At 49.5% G+C, this 26,045-nt stretch overlaps 1 protein-coding gene across 2 annotated transcripts in view; it reads left to right on the top strand.

Annotated features, from left to right (window-relative positions):
• Frmd4a (FERM domain containing 4A) overlaps positions 1–21,842 on the top strand; it is a 411,101-nt gene extending 389,259 nt beyond the window's left edge. The window contains exons 16-25 of one of the 2 annotated variants that reach the window (XM_090318924.1): positions 1,218–1,351; positions 4,633–4,755; positions 7,453–7,681; positions 9,493–9,549; positions 11,491–11,731; positions 12,390–12,557; positions 14,154–15,058; positions 16,269–16,365; positions 17,881–17,952; positions 21,327–21,413. In XM_090318924.1, the coding sequence (XP_090175050.1) occupies positions 1,218–1,351; positions 4,633–4,755; positions 7,453–7,681; positions 9,493–9,549; positions 11,491–11,731; positions 12,390–12,557; positions 14,154–15,058; positions 16,269–16,365; positions 17,881–17,950 (2,024 nt within the window). In that variant the 3' untranslated portion in view covers positions 17,951–17,952; positions 21,327–21,413. Of the gene's footprint in view, positions 1–1,217; positions 1,352–4,632; positions 4,756–7,452; positions 7,682–9,492; positions 9,550–11,490; positions 11,732–12,389; positions 12,558–14,153; positions 15,059–16,268; positions 16,366–17,880; positions 17,953–21,326 lie in introns of both variants that reach the window. The other variant, XM_090318923.1, reaches the window with a different exon arrangement.
• The last annotated feature ends 4,203 nt before the right edge of the window (positions 21,843–26,045 follow it).

Genomic DNA, 26,045 nt, shown 5'->3' with positions numbered 1-26,045 from the left:
GAGTGATGTCGTGTTGTAGAGCACAGGGAGTATGTCCTAGTGGTAGAGTACACAAAGACCTGCCTCAGTTCGATTCCTTGGTCCCATATACACAGAAAAAAAACCAGAAGTGGCGCTGTGGCACTAGGCTTGAGAAAGCCCAAGGATAGTAGCCAGGCCCTGAGTTCAAGCCCTAGGCAGGACTGGCTTATTTAAAAAAGAAAAAAAGAAAAGATAACCTGAGCCATTTCAAAAGGGGAGTCTGCAGTAATATCCATCGATGTCTTCTGTGCGTGTAACACCATATGGACTTAGCATAAGAGAACCATGAGGTAATGGAGTCTCAGCACGGGCCATGCTTTTGCATGAGTTTGGTATTGAATTTGGAAATCTGCAGATGAAGCACGTCAGAATCCAGGAAAGTTATAAGTGGACATTTGGAAGGTTTAACAAAAGAACCATATACAGATGCTAGGTTGGATTTCTCCCCCCCTTACCAAGCTGTGATGCATTTTAATTATACCATCCTAGTATATGACTGACAACATTTCTTTGCTTGTCCATTTGAGCTAATTAATTTGCTATTGGTTAGGCAAAAAGATGGGACATAGAACGAGTATTGATCAGTAATAGGTGTTGAGGATTCGACAATAGAGATTCTCAAGTACTGTGATCCTTACTGTTGGGCTTTCAGGTATATGCCACCATATCCAAACCACACCCCCCCAAAAAAAAAGATAACAGCATTTTTAAATGGACAACAGAAAAAAAAAACATTTAAAGTGTTAAGAATTATTGACTAGTTGAAAGTGGTACCGTGGCTCAAGGGGTAGAGCTCTGGCCTTGAGAAAACCCAAGGATAGTGCTCAGGCCCTGACAGAAAGCCCAGGACTGACAGATATATAGAGACTTGCACTTTACTTTTCTCCTGTTGTTGGTAAAGTATAGTAAAATGTCTGTTCCAGTGGGCACGTGACCTATCTTGAATCAAGAAAGACAAACTTCTTCTTGTCAGAAGTGTCCATTTTCCTGCCAGTCCTCTGACCCTGTATAAATTCCAAGCAGAGCTGAAATCCACGCCTCCTGCCTGGAACGCCAAGCACCTGCTTAATTTCACACTCCCTTGGTTCCCCAGGATAAACCCTGCATCCACAGTGTGGGCGCCAGTTAAATTCATTACTGGTCCAGATGTGCTTCTCCCTGTCAGCTGGCCTAGTCACCCTGCTGTTTATTGACAGGTTCTCAGGAATCAGATAGCTCTCAGTCAGCCAAGAAAGACATGCTAGCTGCCTTGAAATCCAGGCAGGAAGCTCTGGAGGAGACATTGCGCCAGCGGCTGGAGGAGCTGAAGCGTCTGTGTCTCCGGGAAGCGGTAAGCAGTTAAACCTGTGTTGTCTAACATCATCATCCATGGTATGGACGGAAGGAAGGGTGGAGCCGAGGCTGGCAACCTCCAAACCTACACCTGGGGCTCTGGCACACACAGGAAGTGGGTCTGGAGGGAATTTCACTTGTTAAAATGGGTGCTAGTAGAACCCTACCTGGGGCCCTGCCAGAGGTCAGATGAACAATTCCTTTTCCATGCATGGAAGTTTATAAAACATTTCCTCTCGTGTCATTACCTCATTCAGTACAGCGGCTTGATTCTATTTTTACAAGAGCATCTATCTGAATTTATGGTTTGGGGAAGTTTTGCTTCTCTTGAAGACATTTCAGACATCACTGGGGCTCTACAAGATCACAAGGTGTCATTTGAAATATTCAGTAATACTTTTAATTTAATTAAAAATTGTGGTACTGGCCCTGTTGCTCGAATTCAAAGCTTGTGCACTGTTCCTGAGCTTTTTTGCTTAAGGCTAGCACTCTACCACTTGAGCCGTAGCTCTACTTTTGGCTTTTTTTAATTTTATTTTTAAATGCAACCAGCCTAGCACTATGTTTGAATTTGTTGTAAAGCAGTGTCTCCTCCAGCCTCTAGTTTCCACTTTCATGAGCACATAGTGGCAGCTGCCATCCATGCCTATGTTTATTTGTGCACTTGTACCCTCTTCTGTTATGGATTGTATGACTCCTGGTTAGCAGTGTTCACAGACTTTAGTGGTTAGTGTAGTAGCCTGCTGTGTGTGTGTGTGTGTGTGTGTGTGTGTGTGTGTGTGTGTGTACGTGCGCACATGCATGTGGTGTGCTTACAGTGAGCATGGGGGGCAGGCAGAATATGACACAGAGCTCCGGGGGTAAATAATTCAGAATTGGAACTAGAAAGAGGTTCCCAAACGAAGTGCAAGCCCCCCTAAATACTACTGTCTTACATTGGGAGAGGGTTGTAAAATGAGATCACATTACACTTCAACTTGGCTTAATTACGGTCTGGAGTGACTTAACCCGGAGGCCGCTCAAAGCAGAACCACGTTAGCACAAATCCATTGCAAATCTTAGGAAAGCAGTTGTCCCAGCCAAGGGGAATGTGCTATGTGATACTGTTAATGTTAGCAGCGATTTTACAAAGAATATGCTGGAATGATAGGAAAAAAAACCTACATATATGTATGGGTTTCAGTGTCTGTCTTTAATAATATGTGCAGCTTTGTCTTGCTTTTAACAAAAGTCTCTAAACCCAGCAGTGAATCTACATTAGAAAGTAGAAGAAACATGTCAAGGCCATGTGAGCCGAGGCCTGTAACAATCCCACTGTCATTCCTCAAACAAAAGCCAAATCAGAAAACAAAGCTCCCGCTTCATAGAATGTTCACAATAGAAAATCCACCTTGAGTAACAGAAAAAAAAAAAACACTCAAAGGCAGTTACTCATTCGTTCTTAACTCTCTCCACTGCTGGTTCTCAGAAAAGTCAGGAAGCCAGTTCTGGGCCCTGCAGAGCCCAGGCAGCCAGGAAGCCCCATGGGTGCCTTGAGCAGTCTATAAACACAGAAGCCCAGTGAAGGCCCACAGCTGTGCATTAAGTTACCTCTCTGCCGCGAAGCTCTGGTTACATAGGAAATCGGATTAAATATCTGCAGAATCAAGACTCAATCCAGGTGCCTTTAAGCCAATGGTGGAAAACCAGTAGCTTCATTTTTTTATTAAAGAATTTATTAACATTGATTTTTACATCATATTTCAAATGACATGTTTAACAAACAAGTATTCAAGAAGGGAATCTCTATATACAATCACTGGCACTTAGTACATTTTTATGATACATTTTAAAACCACAAACTCGTTAGAGTTACAAACCCATGACACAGTAACTTTTCCTCCTTTCCCCCCCCCCCCAAGTTTCAAGACAGGAAAAAAAGAAAAGTCCTGACAATATACAACCCTCAATAGTTTTTGCATTTTTGTATCCGTCGGACTTTGCGGGAGTGGGATTAAAAAGTTGCAGAAGAAACACATGAGTGATTGGGAGGTATCTGAATGCCCTTTTAGAAAAGAACGGAGACTGGAAGCAAAGAGGTCTATACGTACATAGTCGGCCATTGTACTCTGAAATGCCTGCCCAGAGGAATAATAAAAACGTCCACCAGGCCACTCCCAGGGATCTGTGTGCAGGAGGAAAGAGATACAGGACAGCCGGTGGTGTCCCTGTGCGTGTGCACACACAGACACACACACACACACACACACACACACACACACCGGTACATCAGCACACAGCAGAAGAGTGGCCACAGTGACCCTCCCCGAGATGGACTGGCCAGCTCAAAAGCCTTTTCCTGGGATGCTAGCAGCTGCAGACACCGCTGGGCCCTTCCTTCTCCGAGCAGCCCCATGCATGCGTCTGCGTTGATTTAGGGTCCGGGGTGGTCTTTGCTGGACATTGTCCTTGGTGGAATAGTGGCTTTTGGAAGTCCAGTCAGACTTGGCCTCCAAAAGCTGGGTCAGCAGCTGACCCCCGACAGTATTTATTCATGAAGCCTCCATGTAGCAGCCTGGTGTTCAGCCTCCTTCTTTTTACATTCAGCTTATTCCTTGAGTATCCAGAGTAGAGTATTTGCTCTCCATACAGTCTTTAAATTATGTAATGCTTGGTTACTGTATTCACCATATAAATACAACTCCTCTTAAGGGACATGGTTTGGGAGAAAATTTCAACTCCTATCTTACAGGGGATATTATCTTACAGGGCAGAGAGCACATAGTTGGACTAGGAGTTTGGCTCAAGCAAGTATAAGGTCCTGAGTTCAAAACCCCAGTATCTCCCTCCCCAGACTGGGTTTAGAATAGAAAGTCCTCTTAGACAGCACAGCAGTTCCCTACTGGCTGTGTGATCTTGTCTGGCACACAGAGGATATAGAGAAAACGCTTACTAGCTCAGCAAGTGAGTCAGATTGCAGTTGTATTGAAGCCAGTCAAACTTTTCTTTACTTGATAGATATTTATTCTGGGGAAAAGGACAGGAAAAACAACTTTCCAAAGTACATGTACTCTGTAAAGAATGAATGCTGTCACACATTTTTGTAGAGGTGAAATTGCATTTCCTGAAGTCTTACTGAGGCGTAGCACTGACTTTCCTTATGTATGTCTAAATGTGCGTGTTGACGGGTGCGTGCACAATTGTGTGCTTGTACAATTGTGTGCGTGTATCCTACAATGCCCCCACACGTGCTGTGCGATGATGATTGATCACCACTCTGAATGCTGTTTCCACGCACAGGAGCTCACCGGGAAGCTGCCTGTGGAATACCCCCTGGATCCAGGAGAGGAGCCACCGATTGTCAGGAGAAGAATAGGGACTGCCTTCAAGCTGGATGAGCAGAAAATCCTGCCCAAAGGAGAGGTGTGGTGTGCCCTTCCCTTTCTTTCCCTTCCCTCCCTCCTCTCCCCCTCCCTCCCCTCTCCCTCCCCCTCCCTTTAGGACCTCCGGAGTCCTCTGCCCAGCTTTCCTCCTTTATCTCCTTCCCAGTAGCTGCTTCCCTGGTGTGTGGTTGCCTTAGGAGGGTGGTGCGCTTTCCGTTGAAGTTGTTTGTCTCACACTCTAGGCCAGTTGCAAGTGGCACTGTTAAGTTTGGGGAGAACATTCCCCGGATGCCTCCTTGTCTCTAATGGGGGCCCTGCCTCTGGTGACTCAGAGCCCCACCTCCTCTGGTCAGTAGAGGGAAACATCAAAGTAGAGGGGCTGGTCTGGGCCCTCCCATGGTCTGAATTGACCTGGTTGCCAAAACCAATACGTTTAGGCCAAAAGTATTTGGTCCATCCTGGGCTTGCTTGTCTGTATTTAGAAGAGACTTATTACAAAGGTTTTGATCCTCTTCTGTCTGAAACCCTGTACAGGCTGAGACTGGGGAATTCAGACTGGGGCACAGGGGTTCCTAAAACAAAACACCTGAACCTCCGGTAGCATAGTAAGTACCCAGCCTCCATCCAGATGAAATGGAGGGCAAGTGAACCTTCAGCCCCAGGTCTCCCCAAATCTATTCTGAATAGTTACTAATTAACATTAAGTCTGAAGAGGTCAGGTCTCAGAGCCCAGGGAAAGGAACAAAGTGTGCTTTCAGTCTTTTGAGAAAGCGATTGAGAGAAACATGGCTTCCTAGAGGGGAACACTAAGGGAGGGGGGTGGTAGGAGGTGGAAGGGATGGGGGGAGTCCTGAAAATGCTAAGAAATCACCTGAAACCTGCAGTGTCGGGTTCCTGGGAGCTTGAGCCCACCCCTGAGCGCACTATCTAGCATGAGATCTGACCGGGCCTGGTTCACAGTGCTAGGGTTCAGTGAGTGAGTAGGCGAGGAGCCATCACTGATATCTAGCACTGCCGGGGGCTCAACCTAGACGCCAGATGCCTTTCATACCCCACTTACCACTGGAACTGCAGCAAACATTTTAAAATGTACCCCACTTTCAGCTAGTGTCCGCCACACTTAGATTTCCCAGAGTATCACTGCAGTTTTCCCACTCTTTCGGTAAAAGCAGACTTGAGGCCTGAGAATTCCATGTACATCCGGGTCTGCAGTACCTATGCCTCCCTGTTACCTTTCTCAGCTCATACCAGGAAGCAGCTAGGATTCTGTAGGGCACCACATTGGTTCTGTCACCACTGCAGCTCTCCTGTACATGAGCTTTGCTTTCCTACTTCCCATACACATCTGCTCTGCACCTTGCACTTATCATGGAGTATGGGTATTTGTTACAAGTTACTAAACGTGAAACAGTTAAGTCAGCCCTGTTTCTTCTCATTTCCAATGTCCAACCCCCGCCCCCTTTAAGCTTAGAGTACCACCCCAAAATTAATGAACTCAAGTAAAGAATGGTATCCTTGGTGAACGTACCCTGCCTGATAGATCAGGCCCAAAGCTGAGTGTTTTGTTGGGCTACCCATGTGGTTTTCATTGGGTGTCCTCAGCTTGGTGAGTAGAGTCCCCTGTCAAACCTTCATGTGACTGGGAAATGCTGGGACAAGGTATTGGTCTCATCCAGGCACTTGTGGCTCACACCATTAATCCCAACTACTCAGGAGGTTAAGAACTGAGGATCAGAGTTCAAAGCTAGCCTGAGAAGGCTTTAGTTAACCACCAAAAATGTTGGAAGTGGAGCTATGGCTCAAGTGGTAGAATAGTAAGCCTTGCACAAAAAAGCCCAGGGACAGTGCCTAGGCCCTGAGTTCAGGCTCCAGGACCATGTGCACACACACACACACACTCCCGGACCTATACAAGATGTGTGGTCTCCCCTGGCCCATGTGCGCGCACACACACACGTACCCATATAAGATGTGTGGTCTCCCCTGGCCACTTTGGGGTCTTGGCTGTATGTCTGTCATAAGCCTATGAGGATTGGGAAGAGCCTGCGAGCTCCCAAGTACCCAGGCTAAGACAGTAAAGCAGAGCAAATGTGAATGTCACAGAGCCAGCTTAGAGCTACCTCTAAGGGGAAAGAGTAGAAAAGGAGGAACAGACATCCTGACTGTTCAGGGGGAAACCTACATTTGTTCCCCCGGTCTTTGAGTGTGCAGAAGAACAGCAGTGGTTCAGACATATGCCATCTCAGTGCCATCAATCTCTGGGGCCCTAGGGCCAGGACTGTCATCCTGGGCCAAAGACCTGGGCAGAGCTCGCAGGGGACCCCAGAAACCAAGGAGCTGAGGGAAAACGGGTTACACCACCGCCCACTGGGCAGGCCTGGTGTGGGGGCCGAGGCCAGGCAGGGCTCCAAGAACAGGCAAGTGTGTGGATGGCTGGGGCTTGTAGAAAGAACTCAAAGACACACAGGTCAGTGTGTCCCAACACGAGGGACACGGAAGTGTGACAAACGGCATGGAGTAAGGGTGGGAGGGGTTAGCTAACTCAGAGGACTGTTCTAGAAAGTGGGCTGCTCTCTGTGCCCCAAATGGAAAGGAAATGACAGCAGAATGAACTCTTGAATGACCCCAGGAGCCTGGCTTTGAGGCAGGAGAAAGGAAAGGTGGGGATCCCTCCCCTCCCCGTATGCCCCCGTATGCCTTCCTCCATCATGATGATGACCCCCCCCCCCAACCACAGGAAGCCGAGCTGGAGCGCCTGGAGCGAGAGTTCGCCATTCAGTCGCAGATCACCGAGGCTGCACGCCGCCTGGCCAGCGACCCCAACGTCAGCAAAAAACTGAAGAAGCAAAGAAAGACCTCTTACCTGAACGCCCTGAAGAAGCTGCAGGAGATCGAAAACGCCATCAATGAGAACCGAATCAAGTCCGGGAAGAAACCCACGCAGAGGGCCTCGCTGGTCATAGACGGTCAGTGCTGGCCCCGCCCGCTTTAACCACAAAAGGACCACCAAGTCAGGCTCGCAGCGCCTCGCCGGCACTTCTGATGCCTCCCAAGGGAGCCAGCCAGCCTCTTCACCCCTCAGCACGATCTGACTTGGGGTGACCAGGCTAGCCCAGAGGGGGCCCCCCCACCAATCTCAGGACTGGGACGTGACCACCCCTTGCCACGCTCTACCTACCGCACCCCCACCCAGGTTTATTCTGTGTCTAGAAGGCTCCTAGCAAGAGGAACCCTGAACCCCCCCCCCATCTGGGGTGAAGGGGTTGGCAAATTCTAGAAGGGAATTCCCCTACATCTGCCAATAATCTATACTCTTTTCTCCTCTAGGTCAGCGGAATCCTAACAGCCTCTGTGGAGTATTCTGCCATAGTGCATGCATGCTTAATGTACTTGCTCTCTAGAAAGACAGAAAGGAGAACGGAAGCGTCCAGGAGGGGAGGAGTTGTTGACAGAGGCAGCCGGACAGGAAGGGGGTGGCTGTGGTCACACAACCGTGCGAGGTGTGCCGTGCCCCAGCAGGGAACACACAGTGCCACCGAATGTTCACGTGCCATGTTCTGGTGCCATGATTATATACGTGTCAACAGCCTAGGACGTGGGCACAGTGGGGAAGCAATGGTGGGCTGGAGATGGGGCCAGAACCTTCTTCCATGCCCTTGCCCACTTCTACCTGACAATATAGAGGAAGTGAATTCCTAGCAGGAAGGCCATTGGAAAATTCTTCTTATGCTCCGGGAAACTGGAACTGCCCATCTTTCTGGTATCTTAACTTCCCCCAGCTTCCTTACAGAGCTGCCCTAAGCCAGCCTTCTCTATCTTGTATCTCCTTGGAGGGCAGAAGCATCCAATCAAGGGTTGAGGCTAGCCCAGGCCGAAAGACAAAAATGATAGGGGATCCTATCTCAAAGAACAAGCCTGGTGTGAGGACATGTATCTACAATCCTGTTACATGACTCATAACAGGAGGATCGGAGTGCAGAGCCAGCCTCGGCCCAAACCTGGTAGCTAAAAAGAGCTAGAGTCATGGCTCGAGTGTTGGAGCCTCACAAGCTAGCACAGGTCCCTGAGTTCCAACCCCAATACCACCACACAGAAATTAAAAGATAAAATTCTACATTTGGAATCGGAAGACTTGAGAGCTTTGCTGACTTTACCAGGGGAACAGAACAAGCTCAGACAAACCCACTTTCCTAGGTTTACCTCCATTTCCCCAGTGGTGAAGTAAGGAGGATTATTTTACTGTCTCCCGCTTGGGTGTGTGCTCATAATTGAATGGCGTCTATAAAAATAAGTTTTCCAGAGACAGAGTCTTTACTTAGTAGGCATGTTTTCTCTCCTAATGACTTGGGTTTATTGAGAAACCATTTATTGCCATGTGAGCAAAACTTAAGTTCCCCTCTTGAGTTTCACGTTTGTGACATAAATAGCAGTTGACTTCCTCCAGTGCAGTCCGTCCATGCCCTAAGTTAGTGCTGGGACAACAATGTGCTTAGAGGGCCCCTGCAGCCTTTATGTGAGGTAGAAAACTGCTCCACTCTGACATCCCTCGAATAAGGAAAAACCCACAAAGGCTGGGCTCCTTGTTCTGTCTGGGATGGGGCCTGTCAAAACATCCCAAAGCATTGTCATTGTATTTCATGACTTCTTTCTTTGGTGATTAGAAAGAGTGATACGGGGTTGGTCACGCAAAAAGTCCCTTGTTCCCACAAACACTTGGTTGCAGAACCGAGCTAACCTCTTCGGCTCTGCTTTTATCATATGTTTTTTTATCTTCTAGATGGAAACATCGCCAGTGAGGACAGCTCCCTCTCTGATGCGCTTGTCCTTGAAGATGGTAGGTTTTCCATCTCTGGCTCTCAGTCGAGGGACAGAGATGAAGTCAGAGCTATTGTGCCTGCAGTTTTGGGGACAGCGTGGTCTGAGGGGAGAGCCAGGCCAGGTGGCAGCTGGCTTCCTGCCCACAGTCGTGACTGTGTAGAACGTGGGTGGGTGTTACTGATTGGAATCAGAGTATTTCCTTTGGCTCAGAGGTAAAATGGTATTTAAAAAAAAAAAAAAACTAAACAGAGCATCTGTGGCTTGCATACAGTTTCCTGTGGAGTATTCATGTCACGGTGAAAGGTAGAAATAGATTTGGATCAAAAATGAACACAAAGCCCAGTGCTGGCTCACGCCTGTAATCCTAGCTTACTCAGGAGGCTGAACACGGTTCAAAGCCAGCCCAGGCAGAAAAGTCTCCAGGAGACTCTTATCTCTAATTACTCAGAAACTCAAAAGCGGTAGATTGCTGGCCTTGAGCAAAAGCTCTCAGGGACAGAGCCCAGACTCTGAGTATAAGCCCCACAACCAACAACAACAAACAAACAAACAAACATAGACTCAACCAGTAGCCTAGAGTAGTTGGAGGGAAGATAATCCATGTCTGGCACTGGCTGTGACGAGGGGGAAGGGGTGGGGGAGATGTCCTTTCCACCTCTGGAACTGTTTCCATTAAGCTCTCCAAACTCTGTCAGTTTTCAGGATAGTCCCCCACCCCCAACTCAGTACTGGGATTTGAACTCAGGACGTCACACTCAACTTTCTTATTTAGCTGGTCTACCACTTTAGCCACACCTCCAGCCCAACTTTTTATTGGTTCACTGAAAAATGAAGATGTTCAGACCTTTATAGCCCAGGCTGGCCTTGAACTACCATCTTTCAGATGTTAATCTCCTGAGTATGTAGGATTACAGGTGTGAGACACAAGTACCTGGCTATCATATTTTCTCCATAACAAATCCAAGCAAAGCAGGAATAAAACCCCAGCCCACCATCATCTTACCTAGCCAAAGTTAAGGATTTCATTCTCAGAACCCTTTGTGAGTCTTCCTGTAGGTGTTAAACCAAATGATTGGGGGGGAGGAACACATTAATTATATAGAAATATATTAAGTGGCAGTTAATTTTTTCCCTTCTGGGGAAACCTCAGGCGGGCAGTGATAAGTGGTTTTTCAGAGGGAAAACATAAAAGGCCTACCCAAGTCATAGCAATAATGATAATTGCAATCATAATAGTGATTGCTCTTGATGTGGGGAAAGTCTGGTGAGTTATTTACCCAGTCGCCTTGGCTCTGCTCTTACAAGTCAGATTGGAATATTTTGTCTTTAGTACATGCTGTGGAAGACATGGAGGCATCCAGAAAACAGAAATGCATATTTCTTCGTGCTGATTCTGGGACTTGAACTCAGAGCCTGACACAGTCCCTGAACTTTTGTGTTCAAGGCTGGCACTCTGCCATTTGAGCTCCACTTCTGACTCTTCAGTGGTCAATTGGAGATTAGAGTCTCTTGGACTTCTCTGCCCTCATGGAACTTAAATTTCCCCCAGAGTCTATGTTTACTGACTCTTTCAAGATACAAAGTAGGGCGTAACTCAATGGGAAGCCTCAGGTTTAATCCCAACACCATGAAAGAAAAGGGTTACAATCAAGACAGGCGTGGTAGCCTGTGTCTGTAATCCCAGCTAGGGGAAAAGTGTACGTAGGGGAAGGTTTCAGGTAGCTGGAGCAGCAGTAACAAGGGGCTATTTGAAAAACAGACCTTAACAAAGAGAAAAAAGGGAAGGGCTGAGGGTGCTGGAAAAGGGCCCGGGTTCAGATCCCTGTACTACAAAGGCAGGAGACACAAAGTACTAAATAATGACCACATTCTTGCTGCCTGGTGTGAACGATACTGAATGGAATGCAGGCGTCCTTCATTCATTCATTGGCTTCATTTCTTCCCGTCTCCCGCGCAGAAGACGCGCAGGCCACCAGCGCGCTGTCCCCCTTGCCGTCCCCGCACAAGGGGCTGCCCCCGCGGCCGCCGGCCGCGCACCACCGGCCCCCGCCGCCGCAGTCCCTGGAGGGGCTCCGGCAGATGCACTACCACCGCAGCGACTACGACAAGTCACCCATCAAGCCCAAGATGTGGAGCGAGTCGTCCTTGGATGAGCCCTACGAGAAAGTCAAGAAGCGGTCCTCCCACGGCCACTCCGGGTGAGTCTGGCCGGGGAGGCCGGAGGGACGTCGTCCCTGTCCCCATACTGCCACCACCGCGGGGGCGGAGGGGACACCAGCGCCACCCGCCGTCTGTCTATCCGTCCGTCCTGGGCTTGGCGGCCCGCGCTCACGGCGCCCTCTGCTGCCCACTCGGCCGAGGTGCAGGGAACTTGGTGGGAAGTGTTGGCTGCCCGCCACCCACCCAGCCCGCGGGCCCACGGCCTCCCCGCGGTGCAGCTCCACGGGACTGAATGCGCTGCTCCGGCGTGGCAAGACGAGAGGCCGAGGGGGATCCCCAGAGCCGCTCCCGGCCGAGCCGCGCCATGCGAGCCGCGCGCTCAGCTCTTCCCGTGGATGACACTGTAGACGGCATCCTTTTTCTGGTGGTGGTGGTGAATTTTTGGAAAGTACTTCTGGCTCAAGTCTGTGTTTTTCTCATCTCCGTTCATTACCCACCCTGTAAAGACACGGGCGTGTCTGGGGAGGGGGCTTCACAGAATAGTTGCAGGGATAATGGGGGGGGCGTCCTGTCTCTCCTGTTGACTGAAGGGGGAGCAGGGACAGCGATCCATCGGGAGAGGGGGAGCGCCCCGAGCTGCCCAGGCCTCCCCGGCAGAGGTGCCTCACTCTCGGCTCTCGTGTGCTCCGTTCTCAGCAGCCACAAGCGCTTTCCCAGCACGGGGAGCTGCGCCGAGGCGGGCGGGGGCAGCGGCTCCTTGCAGAACAGCCCCATCCGAGGCCTCCCGCACTGGAACTCCCAGTCCAGCGTGCCGTCCACGCCAGACCTGCGCGTCCGCAGCCCCCACTACGTCCATTCCACCAGGTGAGTCCTCAGGGCCTCCGGGCGCCGGGCCGGGTGACAAGGCCACTGCAATCCGGCCCGAACCAGCAGGGCACGGTCTCCTTGTATACACGGAGACTTGCAGAGCAGAGCAGTCAGACCACGTTAGCCAGGAAACCTGGCCGAGCCCCCTTTGCACATCTAGGGGCACGTGCAAGGGGCTTCCGGGCTCCTCGACCAGGCTTCCTCCGTGGAAGTGGAGGCAGGAAAGCTAGCAGTTCCAATCAGGCTTGCACTGACCTCGATTTATTTGATAACAAGCCCAGGTTTATTCCAGACGGGCTTTAATGCTCCAGGTATAAATTAATAACAGCAAATGAAATAGGAAAAAAAATTAAGCTTCAACATATTGCATCCGTCTTCTCAACTACAACCAGGTCATGGAAGGCCACTTGGCGGGGCCTCCAGTAGTGGCTTCAGTGGCCAAGGAGCCACAGTTGACTTCATCCAGATCCCCAGCCTTCTGCGCCATCACCTGCCCAGTCAGTGACAGTGGTGGCCGCGAATGGTCAGCTAGTGGGGATTGTAGCAGATCCAGGTAGGGTGAGTGTTTGCAGCATTCCCGGGGAGGTGTTTTCCACCAAGCTTCCGGCTTAGAGTCTTCATGGGAACTGGTTCTCCATTTGTGTGTGTTTGGAAGTGATGTTTCGATCCTATGAGAGGGTTTTTGTGGGAGTACTGGTTTGGGTTTGGGGATTGTTTTTTGAACACAGGGCTTAACGCTTGCTAGGTCCTCTACCCCTTGAGCCATGCCACCAGGCCTTTTTGCTTTAATTGGTTTTCCTTAGCCTCTTGTTCTTTTGTCCAAGCCAGGGTCGGACTAGGATTTTCCTAACTTTCGCCTCCTACCTGGCTGGGATTATACGATATCCCACCATACCTGGCCTTCTTTTTTTTTTTCTCTTGTTTAGTTTTTAGCTTTGCTCTTTTGGCCTACAAATAAGACTGGTTGAAAGGTTTATCATGACACTAACAATCCTGAGGTGCTAGTTCTCTCAGAGTCTACAGCATCATTGTTCACCTCTTAAAAAAAGAAACTCTAGGAAGTGGCGCTGTGGCTCAAGGGGTAGGGCGGTAGCCTTGAGCTGAAGAACTCAGAGACAACACCCAGGCCAAGTTCAAGTCCTATGCCTGGCATACAAACAAAAAGCTATGGCTGGGCCCTAGTGGCTCACACCTATAATCCTAGTTACTCAGAAAGCTGAGATCTGAGGATCATGGATTGAAGCCAGCCTGGGGCAGAAAAGTCTGTGAGACTCTACACTCAACTACCAGGAGAGCCCCAAGTGCAGCTGTGGCTCAAGTGATAGAGTGCCAGTCCTGGCCCTGAGTTCGAACCCCAGAACTGGCACCAAAACAAACAAAAAAATCAACCACACATACACACAGAAACTGTAGACATTGACGTGTACTTTTTAGAGGACTCCGTGTGCCGGCTTCCGTCCCTCTGCCAGGCTCCACCCTTAGGAACCAAACTCTTGAGCCTCGGCTCAGTCCCCTGGAAGCCCCTGAGTTCCCTTGCTGTTGAGTGTTTTGCGCCCAGGGGACCCCCTCAGCCCCAACCCTCGTCTCCCCCAGGTCGGTGGACATCAGTCCCACGCGGCTGCACAGCCTCGCTCTGCACTTTAGACACCGGAGCTCCAGCTTGGAGTCCCAAGGCAAACTCCTGGGTTCGGAGAACGACACGGGGAGCCCCGACTTCTACACCCCGCGGACTCGTAGCAGCAACGGCTCGGACCCCATGGACGACTGCTCGTCGTGCACCAGCCACTCGAGCTCCGAGCACTACTACCCGGCGCAGATGAACGCCAACTACTCGACGCTGGCGGAGGACTCGCCGTCCAAGGCGCGGCAGCGGCAGCGGCAGCGGCAGCGCGCGGCGGGCGCGCTGGGCTCGGCGAGCTCGGGCAGCATGCCCAACCTGGCGGCGGCGCGCGGGGGCGCGGGCGGCGCGGGCGGCGCGGGCGGCGGCGTGTACCTGCACAGCCAGAGCCAGCCCAGCTCGCAGTACCGCATCAAGGAGTACCCGCTGTACGTGGAGGGCGGCGCCACGCCCGTGGTGGTGCGCAGCCTGGAGAGCGACCAGGAGGGCCACTACAGCGTCAAGGCGCAGTTCAAGACCTCCAACTCCTACACGGCCGGGGGGCTGTTCAAGGAGAGCTGGCGCGGCGGCGGCGGCGGGGGCGCCGGCGGGGACGAGGCGGACGCCGGGCGCCTGACCCCCTCGCGGTCGCAGATCCTGCGGACTCCGTCGCTGGGCCGCGAGGGCGCCCACGACAAGGGCGCGGGGCGCGCGGCGGTGTCGGACGAGCTGCGCCAGTGGTACCAGCGCTCCACGTCGTCGCACCGCGAGCACTGCCGCCTGTCCCACACCAGCTCCACGTCCTCCGACAGCGGCTCCCAGTACAGCACCTCCTCCCAGAGCACCTTCGTGGCGCACAGCCGGGTCACCAGGATGCCCCAGATGTGTAAGGCCACGTCAGGTGAGCGGGGACCGAGCCAGGGACGCGGGAGGAGAGGCCCGTGGGGAGGAGGGCAGTTGCATGTGCAGATGGCAGGAGGTGGTCGGCCTGTCCCCAGTCCCGCACCGTGGCCTCACCTCCCTGACTCCCAGTCGTCATGCGTCCCAGGGGGCGCAGGCCTTCCCCACCCCAGCCCTTATCTTTGCTTGGTTAGTCTTGGGGCTTGAACTCAGGGTCTGGGCGCTGTCCCTGAGCTTTTCTGCTCAAAGCTGGCACTCTGCCACTTAGAGCCTTTTAGGTGGTTAATTGTAGATAAGGGTCTCAGAGGCTTTCCTGGCCAGGCCGGTTTTGAACTTCAACCCTCGGGGTCTTAGCTTCTTGAGTAACTGGGATTACAGGCGTGAGCCGGCGGACAGGGCTCCAGCCCCCTCTTACCAGAAGTCTACGAATCTCGGGGTTTATCCAGCCTCTGTATTCTGGTGAGGAGGGATTCGAGGTTAAACAGGCAAGAAAGATACAACTCTGCCAAACAGCAGAGGCCATTACAGACCCCAGGGAGGCTTTACCGCCTCCTTCCCCATTCTCCCTCTACGCACAACGTTGACACTCCACTGCTCTAGGAGTTTTCCCCACTTATATCTGTGGCAGAGACTGGAGAGCTTATGTTCTGTCAAAACAGCACTCAGTGGCCCTCAGCTGTTTGGAATGTATTTGAAACCAGAAAACTTTCTAGAAGCTGTGAATGGGGGAAAAGTTGCCATTTCCAGAGAGCACAGGGAGGATTTCTTGACTTCCCATCGTGTCCCAGTACATGAGTTAACAAGTGACAGCCTCAACGCCCCTGAGAATGCAGCGGACAATCTCTCTGGAGGCCCCTTTGTCCCAAGGAGCCCCATTTTGCCCCTGGGGCCACCACCCCTGAACGTGGTAAGGCAGATGCTCCTGCTTTCCGCAGAGCAGGCCGCCCTGCAGGAGCTCTCCAGGCTCTCTCTCAGCCCTCCCGAGGGTCACTTTTGTGGCAAAGCCGGGACCTGGGAGTCCCAGGTCAGCCCAAGTCAGAATGGAGGCCCTAGAGTCTAGGAAGGCGTACGGAAATGTTCGTACTGTGGGATCATAGCCTGCATCCCCAGCAGCCGGGCCCCCTGCTCAAAGGTGCACAGGACACGTCACAAGAGCCTTCACCTGGTCTGAGCCCTGTACTCTCCCTCTTTCCTGCGCCCTCTGTGTGCAGCTGCCTTACCTCAGAGCCAGAGAAGCTCAACGCCGTCCAGTGAGGTTGGAGCCACCCCCCCGAGCAGCCCCCACCACCTCCTGACCTGGCAGACGGGGTGAGTGTTCCCTCCTGGCCTTGGCCCAGCTCTTTACATTCTACCATGTCTGAGCATTGTCAGTGGAGACTAGTGGTGCAAGATGCAGTAGCAAGCCAGTTAGCAGGGCTCATTATGGGGACATGGTTTGTTTACCAAGACCCCTGCTCCCCCAGAATGTGGGGGCAAGGAAACAGGAAGGATTGCATTCTTTTGGTCAGAATTCCAGACATCTGACTTGGGTTCTAATAGTGCAGGCCAATTGGAAGTGCCAGGTCAGCCCTCCCTGAACAGTGCCCCGGGCATCTGAAACATGCTTCTCACTCCATCGGAATGCATCCGATGGGAAAAGGCTGTGTGTGCACCAAGCACTTGTTCTTTATGAAAAAATGGAGTTGGGCGCCTAGAGGTTGGGTTTTCTGTAGTTAAGTAACTGCCTGGAGCGTTATACCCTGTGGCCAGGCAGGATGTTCACCCAGACATGAGTAACCTGCTGTGTCCGTGTGAATTCCATCAACACCTGTTGGTTAGAGGCAAGGGGCTCCTGCTGTGCTGGAGACTTGGGGAGGAGTGTCTGGGAAAGTCGGAATCCCCAAGGTGGGCTCTGCTCTCCCCCACTTGGCAGTTTTGTTCTTTAGAAGTTTCCGGCAGTGAGTTCACCCAAGGCTTCTCAGGGCCTTCGTTTGGGATGGAGAGGGGCTGCTCACACTGTGAGTACTTGCTGTGGTGCACAGGCTGGAGCTTTCTTAGTTCATAGAATCTGGGCTGCATGCCTTCCGGCAAGGGGAAATGTCTGGAGTATTTGGCTTTAGGAAGGCTTAAATAAGTGCTTTGACCCCCAAAGCCTGTCCTCTTCCACTCTCCTGGTGGATCCCAGCCCAGGGCCAGGAGCAGCAGGCTGCTTCCATAAGCCCACCCACTAGGTGATTGACAGATGGTTTAACCTCACTGGCACTGACCCGTGCTACCTCTTTTTCTCTTTAAGAGAATCTGGTCTATCCCTGCTTCTCAGATGTGTTTTGGCAATAGCTACCCTCTGTCTTTATTATGAATCATTTGCAACACTCACTCATACGCCATCTTCACTTCAGCCCTAGACTGTGTGGACAGGGTTTACAGTCCAAGAGTCTCCCCAAGATGAGTCCCTCCAGGGCTAAACTAGCTCATCCACATAGGACACTTATCTCTGGATCCTCCTTGATCACAGGCTGGAATTTATAGTCCTCATCACTTAAGTTAGACCTTACTTTGGATTTTGTAGTCAGTTGTTTTGTCAGATTGGACTGAGTGATATTCACAAACAAAACTGCTCTCTGATATTTAAAAAAAACCCTAGAGCGAAGGGAACACTGCCTACTTGCTTTCCCAAAGCCATCTTCTGCTTCACAAATGGACACAGCTTACACTGTGGCCGACACTTGGGTGAATGATCAGTGGGTCTTCCCGGTGTGCTAATAAGCTACTAATCATAATCACATGTGTCAACTCCTCTAACATAACCTCTCTTCTCTTCCTCCTCTGCTTTCCTTTGTTCAGAGAAGCAACAGAAAACTCACCCATCATGGATGGGTCTGAGTCTCCAACTCACCAAAGTACTGATGAATAGAGGTATCGTAAGGGAACGTTTTGTTCTTGTTGCCGCGAGTTTATGATCTTAGATGTGCTGCACATGTGTTGTCATGGTTTCCAGAAGGAAACATCTGAGTGGAGGGGAAGCCATTATGACGTCTTCTTTCTAGACACATGTGGAACTATGTATGTGTTTTTATCATAAGATGTTGGATATTCTCGTCACTTAGTCTCGGTGGAGTGCAGTCATTAAGTTGCTTCCGCAAGTGTACATTCCATAGTCTGAGTTCAGAAATGTACATGGACAAAAATCAATTCATAAAATGTAGTTTAATTGACATATCTCCACCTCTCACATATCACCACGCTTTCCTGTCAAGCAGCTGTAAACAAGGGGCTCCTCTCACACATGGCTGACTGAGGTTCATGAGTTCAAGGCCCTGGCTTAGCTACTGCCCTGTTCTTACCTTGGTAAAAGGGCATTCCTGTGGTAGAAAAACCTCCAGGTCTTCATCATATGCCAAGTCAGGTGCCAGGGGGGCCAGGTAGTGCCTTGGCCACGGCATTTTCTCTGCTCCTGGAGAATTGATTTGTATCAAATGAGACGCTAGGGCTTCACTGGGCCCCACCAGAGCATACGATGCCACACCTCCAGCCCCATTTCCAGGCTCCAAAGCCACCTGCCAGATCCTGCAGAAATGCTCAAGAAATCCCTTAGAAATACGTCCCCTGTAGTGTAGATGGATATGTATTTTTGTTCAGCTGCTTCTTGTCTTGTTTTTTCTGATTAAAGTGTTTTCTATTGAAGGAATAAAAGAAAAAAAAAAGTACAAACATTTCAGGCCAGTCACAAGTCATCTGTTAACACCCATTCTCCAAAGAGGCAGGGACTGGGCAGGCAGGCCGTGGCTGGCCCTCTGTGGCCCTTCCAAATTCCACATGGGGACAACCACCCAGCTTCCCCTCCCCCACCACAGATGTCTTGTTTGGTCTGTTGAATGCATTGAGCTGCTAAGGAGTAAAGAGCACTACACTTTTTTTAAAGGCAAAAAACCTACAAAGTCCTCAGGTCTGTGTGTCCGCAACATCCTCTCGTGAGGGGTTCTAGGATACAGGGTCTCCCTGATGAGGTGTGGCCAGGCCCCCCATCCATGGTAAACTGTTTGACCTGCTGCTGCTTTGAACTCAGTATAAAGAGGATTTTCAGTTCCTCTCAAGCGCATTGTATTGTGACAGAGGTCCTTTGAATTTGTGATGCAAACTTTTTTTTTTGACTGGGTCTGGGCACTGCACTTGGGCTTTCTCAAGGCTAACACCGTACCACTTGAGCCACAGCACCACTTCCGGCTTTTTCTGTGTATGTGATACTAGGGCTTCGTGCATGCTAGGCAAGCACTCTACCATGCTCCCAGCCCTATCACTTATTTTTTAAACTATCATAGTTTCAGCCAAAAACTGTTCTGAGATGTTATACTATCAATTGTGTTTGATTGTGGGTGTTAATACGTTGTGCTATTTAGCCAGTTCTGAGTGAAACGTGGTAACACAGGACTTGACTCATACCGCTGGATAGTTCAGTGTTCCTAGAGGCTAGGTCTTCCAACTTACTTCTCCAGAGAACCTTTTATGTCCTCAGAGCCCTTCACAGATCTACTTTGAGAAATGCTGGCTGAGGTGATTTCTAAATAGCCTGTGAAGTCTAAAGGGATATTTTGTCCCAAAGATTTATCTAGGTCAAAAACAAATATACTCCAAATCAATTTCTTCTCAAGAGTTTAAGAACCTACTTTAAGGTGCTGGTATTAGGAGCAGAAAACAGAGCCCTTCCTGCTTCAGTCTGTTCAACTGATTTCTGTTTCCTGTCATGCTTTCAAAGCTGCCTGGCTTGCCATCTTGGGATTGATGCCAGGGTCACATGTCTACCTGGGAAGGAATGCAGACCTTAGGGAGAGAGACTGGATGCATTTCCCATTAGAAGCTCTCAGTCCTAGCATGGGTGCAATAGAATCATCCACTTACCATCCAAATTCAGAATACCATGGCCTTTGATTCCTTTGCCTCTGGTGCTATAGTTAAAGAGTTACTCTTGTACTTGCAGCCCTGGAAGTAATGACTTGTCATTAGAATCTACCAGAAAACTTGTAATCCTAGCAACTCAGGAGACAAGCCTAGAAGATCAGAGCTGAAGTGCAGTCCCAAAGAGTCTACAAGACACATCTCTCTAACTGGCAAAATGCAAGCAAGCCAGAGCAAGGCCCTGAATTCAAGTCCTAATACTGGGAGGAAAAAAACAAACACACCAGGATGCTCCCAAACCCTTGACATTTTCTAGCTGTTGTGGATTTTTTTGGACTAGATGAAAAACATTCACAAAGCACAACCACTGGCTGGGAACGTGGCTCAGTGGCAGAGTGCTTGCCAAGCATGCCCAAGGCTCTAGACCCCAACATTCACTTATTCCACAGAGCCCAGTAAATGAGACAGAAAAGCAGGAAGGAGTGATTTTTCTGCCTCGGGAGGCTGTTAAGATATCCTTTACAGGGTTACAAGCATGGCTCAGTCCACAGAGTACACTAATCAGTGAGCCTGCATGCCAGGTACTGTGTTCCAGCCCCAGGCTCACTTTAACTTCCCCTTCTTGTCATCCATAGCCACCTTTCCCCCAGCACTGGGCACAGGAAGCTGGGTTAGGGCAGAGGGCTGTCCTTGATAAGGACCAGAGTATTGAGTATTACCCTCAACACAGCCACGTTACAGCTTCTTGATGTTGCGCAGTCACCTCTACCCATCCTGATTAGTCCTACCCACTCAAGTCCTGTTCTTGAGAAGTCTTTCCTGTATGTTCTGTCAGCTGTTTTGGTGCTGGAGTTAAAGCCGAGGCTGGAGCTGCTGCTGCCCCTGCTGTGTATTTTAAACTCATATTTTTCCTTATAATTACAAAAATAGACTGAATTATAATTTTAAAAAAATACTGTGGATTCTAAAACAAACTCAGAATATCATGTCAGACTATAGGAGAAGCCACATTTAACTCTGTCCTTAAAAAAAAAAAGAGAAATGAGGTTCCCCTTTAGGGATGGACGTCATCCAGCCCCAGAAAGCTCCCACAGGGCTGCCTCTAAACACACCTGGGAGACGCCCACTCCAGCACATACACACCCAATTCTATCAGCAACCTCAGGGCTCAACCAGGAGCATTTTTTAGTCTCCCAGGTAATCCCAGGTTGAGACCAATGTGAGAGCCGCGTTGAATAGTAGCAGCTATCTGTTTTCCAAGGCCCCTTATGGTCTGGGCGCTTCACTCCTCCTGGGCAGGTGGGACAGTCGTGAGGGAGGGCCCTCACCTCTGTTTGCTCTACCCCTAACCCTGTCCTCTCCCCCTAACCTTGACTTCTCCTTCTTGGACCCCACAGGAGCTACACTGACAGCTGCTTCCTGGATTCCTCCCTCTATCCAGAACTAGCTGATGTCCAGTGGTACGGGCAGGAAAAAGCCAAGCCCGGGACCCTCGTGTGAGCCAGCCCGATGCCATTCTCAGTCACCTCACTGCCTCTCATTTGCCTTACCCAGATGCACTGTCACCTGCACCAGCTTTGGCCCTCAGCACTTTTTTTTTTCCTGTCTCCGCAATCCCTTCAAACCCTCAAATACCTGACTGAGGAGACATTCTGGAAGGTTCCGGTCCCACTGTGTGTCCCCCTGGCTCTCTTGCCCACAGAGAGCCAGACAGCAATCCTCAATGGCGCCCTGGTGGCTTTCCCTCTGCCAGGCACCATCTGGGAAGCCAGCACGCATGAACTCCTGCAGACACGTAGCCAAGGGAGAAAAGGGAAAGAAAGATCCATGAGCAGACAGCCGGCTGCCGTCAGCCCACCTTGCAGGGCCCTCAATCTCCCCCCAAAATCCTAAGTAAGCCTGCAGGGAGTGGCGGGGAGAGTGAGAAAGGAAACCTAGCCCTTCAGAGATGCATCAGGAGATCACGATCAGTTCTATACTGCCAAAGATTAAACACATGCAAAAACAGAAACAAACCAATACAAGGGGCCAAGAGGAAGACATTCTTTCTGCAATGAAATTTTAAACTCTGCACACCCCAAGTGAAAGCCAACCTTCGTAAGTCATGTCTTCAGTCCACCTCCCTTCCTTCCGAGAGAGCCATGCAAAGTAGTCCCTTGGTCCTGCTGACTGACTGACTCAGTGATTCCATCCATCTGGACACTAGGAAATCAACCCTGCAGAGAGCATTGTACAGCGAGCCTGGTGCTCTCTGTCGGCCCTGTTTTCTTTCAGGAAACTTGAAGGTGACCATTGCCCAACATGGTTCTCTCTCATTAAAGCCACCAGGCAAAGTATAACCTGTGTTTTCTACAAGGTTTTTCATTTGCTTTTCGTTTTCATGGGAAACCAAGGGAAAAAAGCACATCGCCATCCTGCCAAGTGTGTTTACTGTTGTGGTTCATTTTTCTGTTCCTTCGCACTTGTGTGAATCACTGACTCAGAGTCAACCATGCTCTTAGGAAGATTTCTATGTGTGTCTACCAGCCGGCAGGCAGAGCAGGGCTGGAAAAAATACTAAATCAGCTCCCGAAAGGCCCAACAGATATCAGTCACCTTGAAGCGCCACCTTGGTTTGCAGACACCAACCGAGGAGAAAGGAGGACGAGAACACATGTGGGAGCTGCCGTTTACATGTGTCTTGAGCTCCGCTCGATACACAACCAGAAAGCCATCAAACGTCAAAGGCCTCAAAACAAAAAAACACTTTTCTAATAACCAGTGCACAATCTTAGATGGGTGACTCAAGATGGCACAAAAGGTCTCTGTGGAGGTGGTATATTGTGCATGATGGCGCAAGGGGGTGGGGGGATCCTCATTTGTAAGGACTTTCTAGTCAAAGGCATTTGACAGCCAGGAACAGGAGCCAGGGTAAGGGGTAGTACTTCCATGGGAAAGCAGATCTAAAAGTTACCTGCTGTGTCAAAAGGAAAACCTTTGTTTTTATGTCTGTGTAATCCAAGAATATTGATAGACTCTACCAGACCAGGAAGGTGCAGAGTGGACTGACCAGCCATGACGCTCCCTCTGCCGTAGCCTGGAAAGTGCTGTCACTGGAGTGGGACGTCCATACCACACCGGCCACGGCCTTAGCCACAGTCTCCTCCACCACTCTTCTGTGGGCGCGGAAGGCAGGCACCCCAGAATTGCACATGGCTTGGTTGACGATTCCAGCTTGAGGGACAAAATGCTATTCCCAGAATGCTTTAGAGGTAAACCTGCAGGATAAATAGAAACTGGTTATGATATGAAATGAATCTGGCACTTGAATGGGTAGGGGATATTGTATGGCTCTTATTTTGGCAATCAGAGCTAAAAATAGTTTGTTTTGGGAATTCCCTCTTCCCAGCCCTTTCCCTACTTGGAAGTATGATGCACAGTGGGTCCTTTTCCTTTCTCTAAGAAGGTACAGACATAATTCAACTCAGCTGTGAGCAAGAGGTTAAAAAGTCAAGAGAGAAAATGGAGGTGATGCGGTTACCCAGTGACAGGTTCTAGAACATTAATAGAAGTCAGAAATAAAGCCTGAAGACTGGTGGACCAAACTTTTAATCCAGCTCTGTTATAAGGAGAGGCATCAATTCTTCCAAAAAAAATGTGGGGGGAAGGCAGAGGAATGGAGTAGAAGCAGGAATTACAGTCCCAGCAAAAGAAATGTCAGTCTGGTAGTGAAAAAAAGAGATTGAGTCAAACAGGTTTTACTGTTTCGCTGTGTTTGGTTAATATAAAATGTAAATAAAGTGACAGCCCTTCAGGGCCTGCCACAATGGTCTTTGTGGTGGGATACGCTGTGGTAATTGTATACAAAGCACTTGCAAATTCTACAGCCCTACTTCTTTAAAACAAAACGTAAAATGAAATTATGAAGCTCCTAGTCTGACATAAAAGCCCCTATTGGATTCTTTGGATACAATAAGAAATTGCCTGTTCAGCCAGAAAACTGGTTAAAAGACACATCAGATTGCTGTGATCCAGGTGGGGTTCTCATTTTGTTATATGCAAGTGAGTGTTGAAAACTGTTAAAATTCCAATTTGTTTTCATTCAGTATTAGTTTAGTTCAAAATATAGCAAACCTCATCCAGGTGCTATCCAACGACCAATTACTGCTTAGTTAACTAGATGTAAAATTTTACATATCCATCAATGTCCATAGTTTATTACAAGTTGTGGAAAATGGACTCTAGTTTAATAATGGGGGGGGATATTAGGTTGCTCCTGAAACTGACTGTAGAGCATGTAAAATGATTTTACTGGATTCTGTTCAACTGTAATCAATGAGAGAGATGTATGTTGTAGACAAAGTTGCAGAATTAAAAAGAAATCTGCTTTTAATTTATTCTTTTTGTATTAAGAATTTGTATAGTACCTTTACATTTTGCAAAACAGTGTTGTCAACACTTATTAAAGCATTTTCAAAATGAAAAGGTGCCTGATGCCTCTTGGACATTATTTCTATGTGGTAAGATGGTTGCTTAGCTGTCTTGCTGCGTTCTAAACCACTTGAGCCATGTGTCTTGCCTGGTTTTGGGTTTTTTGCTGGTTGGTTGGAGATAGAGCCTCATGGACTTCAAAGCATGATCCTCTACTACATGGCAGCCTCCTGAGTGGATCAGGTGCCAGGTGTAAGCCACCAGCACCCAGCTGGATCATTTTTTAAACATGGCTTATACACAATGTTCTGGTGGATTTGCTAGATGATAAAGACAAGCTCTACTGGTTTAGTAGGGATTAATTTCCTTTTGTAAACCATACGAGCTCATCCTGTCTGGATTGTGTCCCTTCTATTCCACAAGGACTAGACTGGTCAGAGACCAGTCTGGCCATTGTCACTGGGTGACATTCCTTGCACCAGCTACCTGTATATCCTGTGCTAGCCCCAGAGTGCATGGCAGGAGAATCATAAAGGGGAAGAACAGGCCTAGTCTCCATCTCTGTGTTGATCCCAGCTTGGTGTGAGAGGAAAAAAAGATCCACTGGCTAGATAAGCCAGATGCACATGCCTTGTATGACCACAACTGTTCACCCTCCATGCTGGCATAGCAGCTCATAGCTTCTAAATCACACAGCCAGAGCAACAGCCCACTGGACCCCCCACCTATGGCAAATGGCAATAACTGCCTGCCTGCCCCTTACCTGACAGGCTAGCTAGAAGTCTGGTGTCCAGGAACATCCTGGATAGACAAACCCTGCCCGGCCTGCAGGCAAGCATTGCTAAAAAAAAATTTTTTAAAGGGGGAGGAGGGAAGACAAAGACAATCAACAGAGAGGCTGCCCAGTGAGGGACAGCATTCTCTGGTCCCCGAGCCCCACCCAGCAGCTTTTGGGGAGAACCTGAAGCCTCCTTTCCTTAGGGAAGCACAGCACATTTCAAAATAATCTACACTTGAACTTGGCCTCCAGCCCTCACTTGGCTTTCTCCACTTGTAGCTGGTACTTGGTCTATGCACAGCACACTCGGTGCAAGCCCAGATTCTCAAGAGTCAGGCTGCTGATGGATAAGACAGCAGACCCGTGATCATGTATACAGAGATGGCGGTATTAAAATGGATTCTCAAGGGCAACATGAACAAGTGTACAGATAAGGACTCTGACTGACTCCTGGCTCTAGGAGTTAGGTGATCAGAGATGGGAAAAGATGGCTGAGCCTGCAAAGTGCAACTTCTCTGGCTTGCACAAAGCCATGCTCCCAACAAAGTCACTGTCCGCAGCAGGAGCATTGAGGGCAGTAACGGTAATTACTACCAGTAACTGATTATTTACTTACACAGTAATTGACACAGCCTAGAGATGGACAGATTGTACCAAGAGGTTTCTTGGCAGAAACCCACTTTCCTCTTCATACATTTTTTATCTCCTTAAGCTTCTTGTCTCTTTTTATCTTTTTCACCCATTTTTCTGTTCAACCATCAAAATACACTGTCAATTCCATGCCATGCAAAATCCCATCATTAATGGTCTGTTGTCATTTTACGTGACTTACTGCACTGGATGCGGTGATTGCCCTTGCTTCATTCAGTCACTTTCTTGACTTGGATTCCAGAACCATGTTCTCCTGGTTCTCATCCAACCACAGTCT

This window comes from Megascapheus bottae, chromosome 26 (assembly GCF_031878675.1).
Source record: "Megascapheus bottae isolate mThoBot1 chromosome 26, mThoBot2.hap1, whole genome shotgun sequence".
NCBI lineage: Eukaryota > Metazoa > Chordata > Mammalia > Rodentia > Geomyidae > Megascapheus > Megascapheus bottae.
This window is presented reverse-complemented; position numbering and strand designations above follow the sequence as displayed.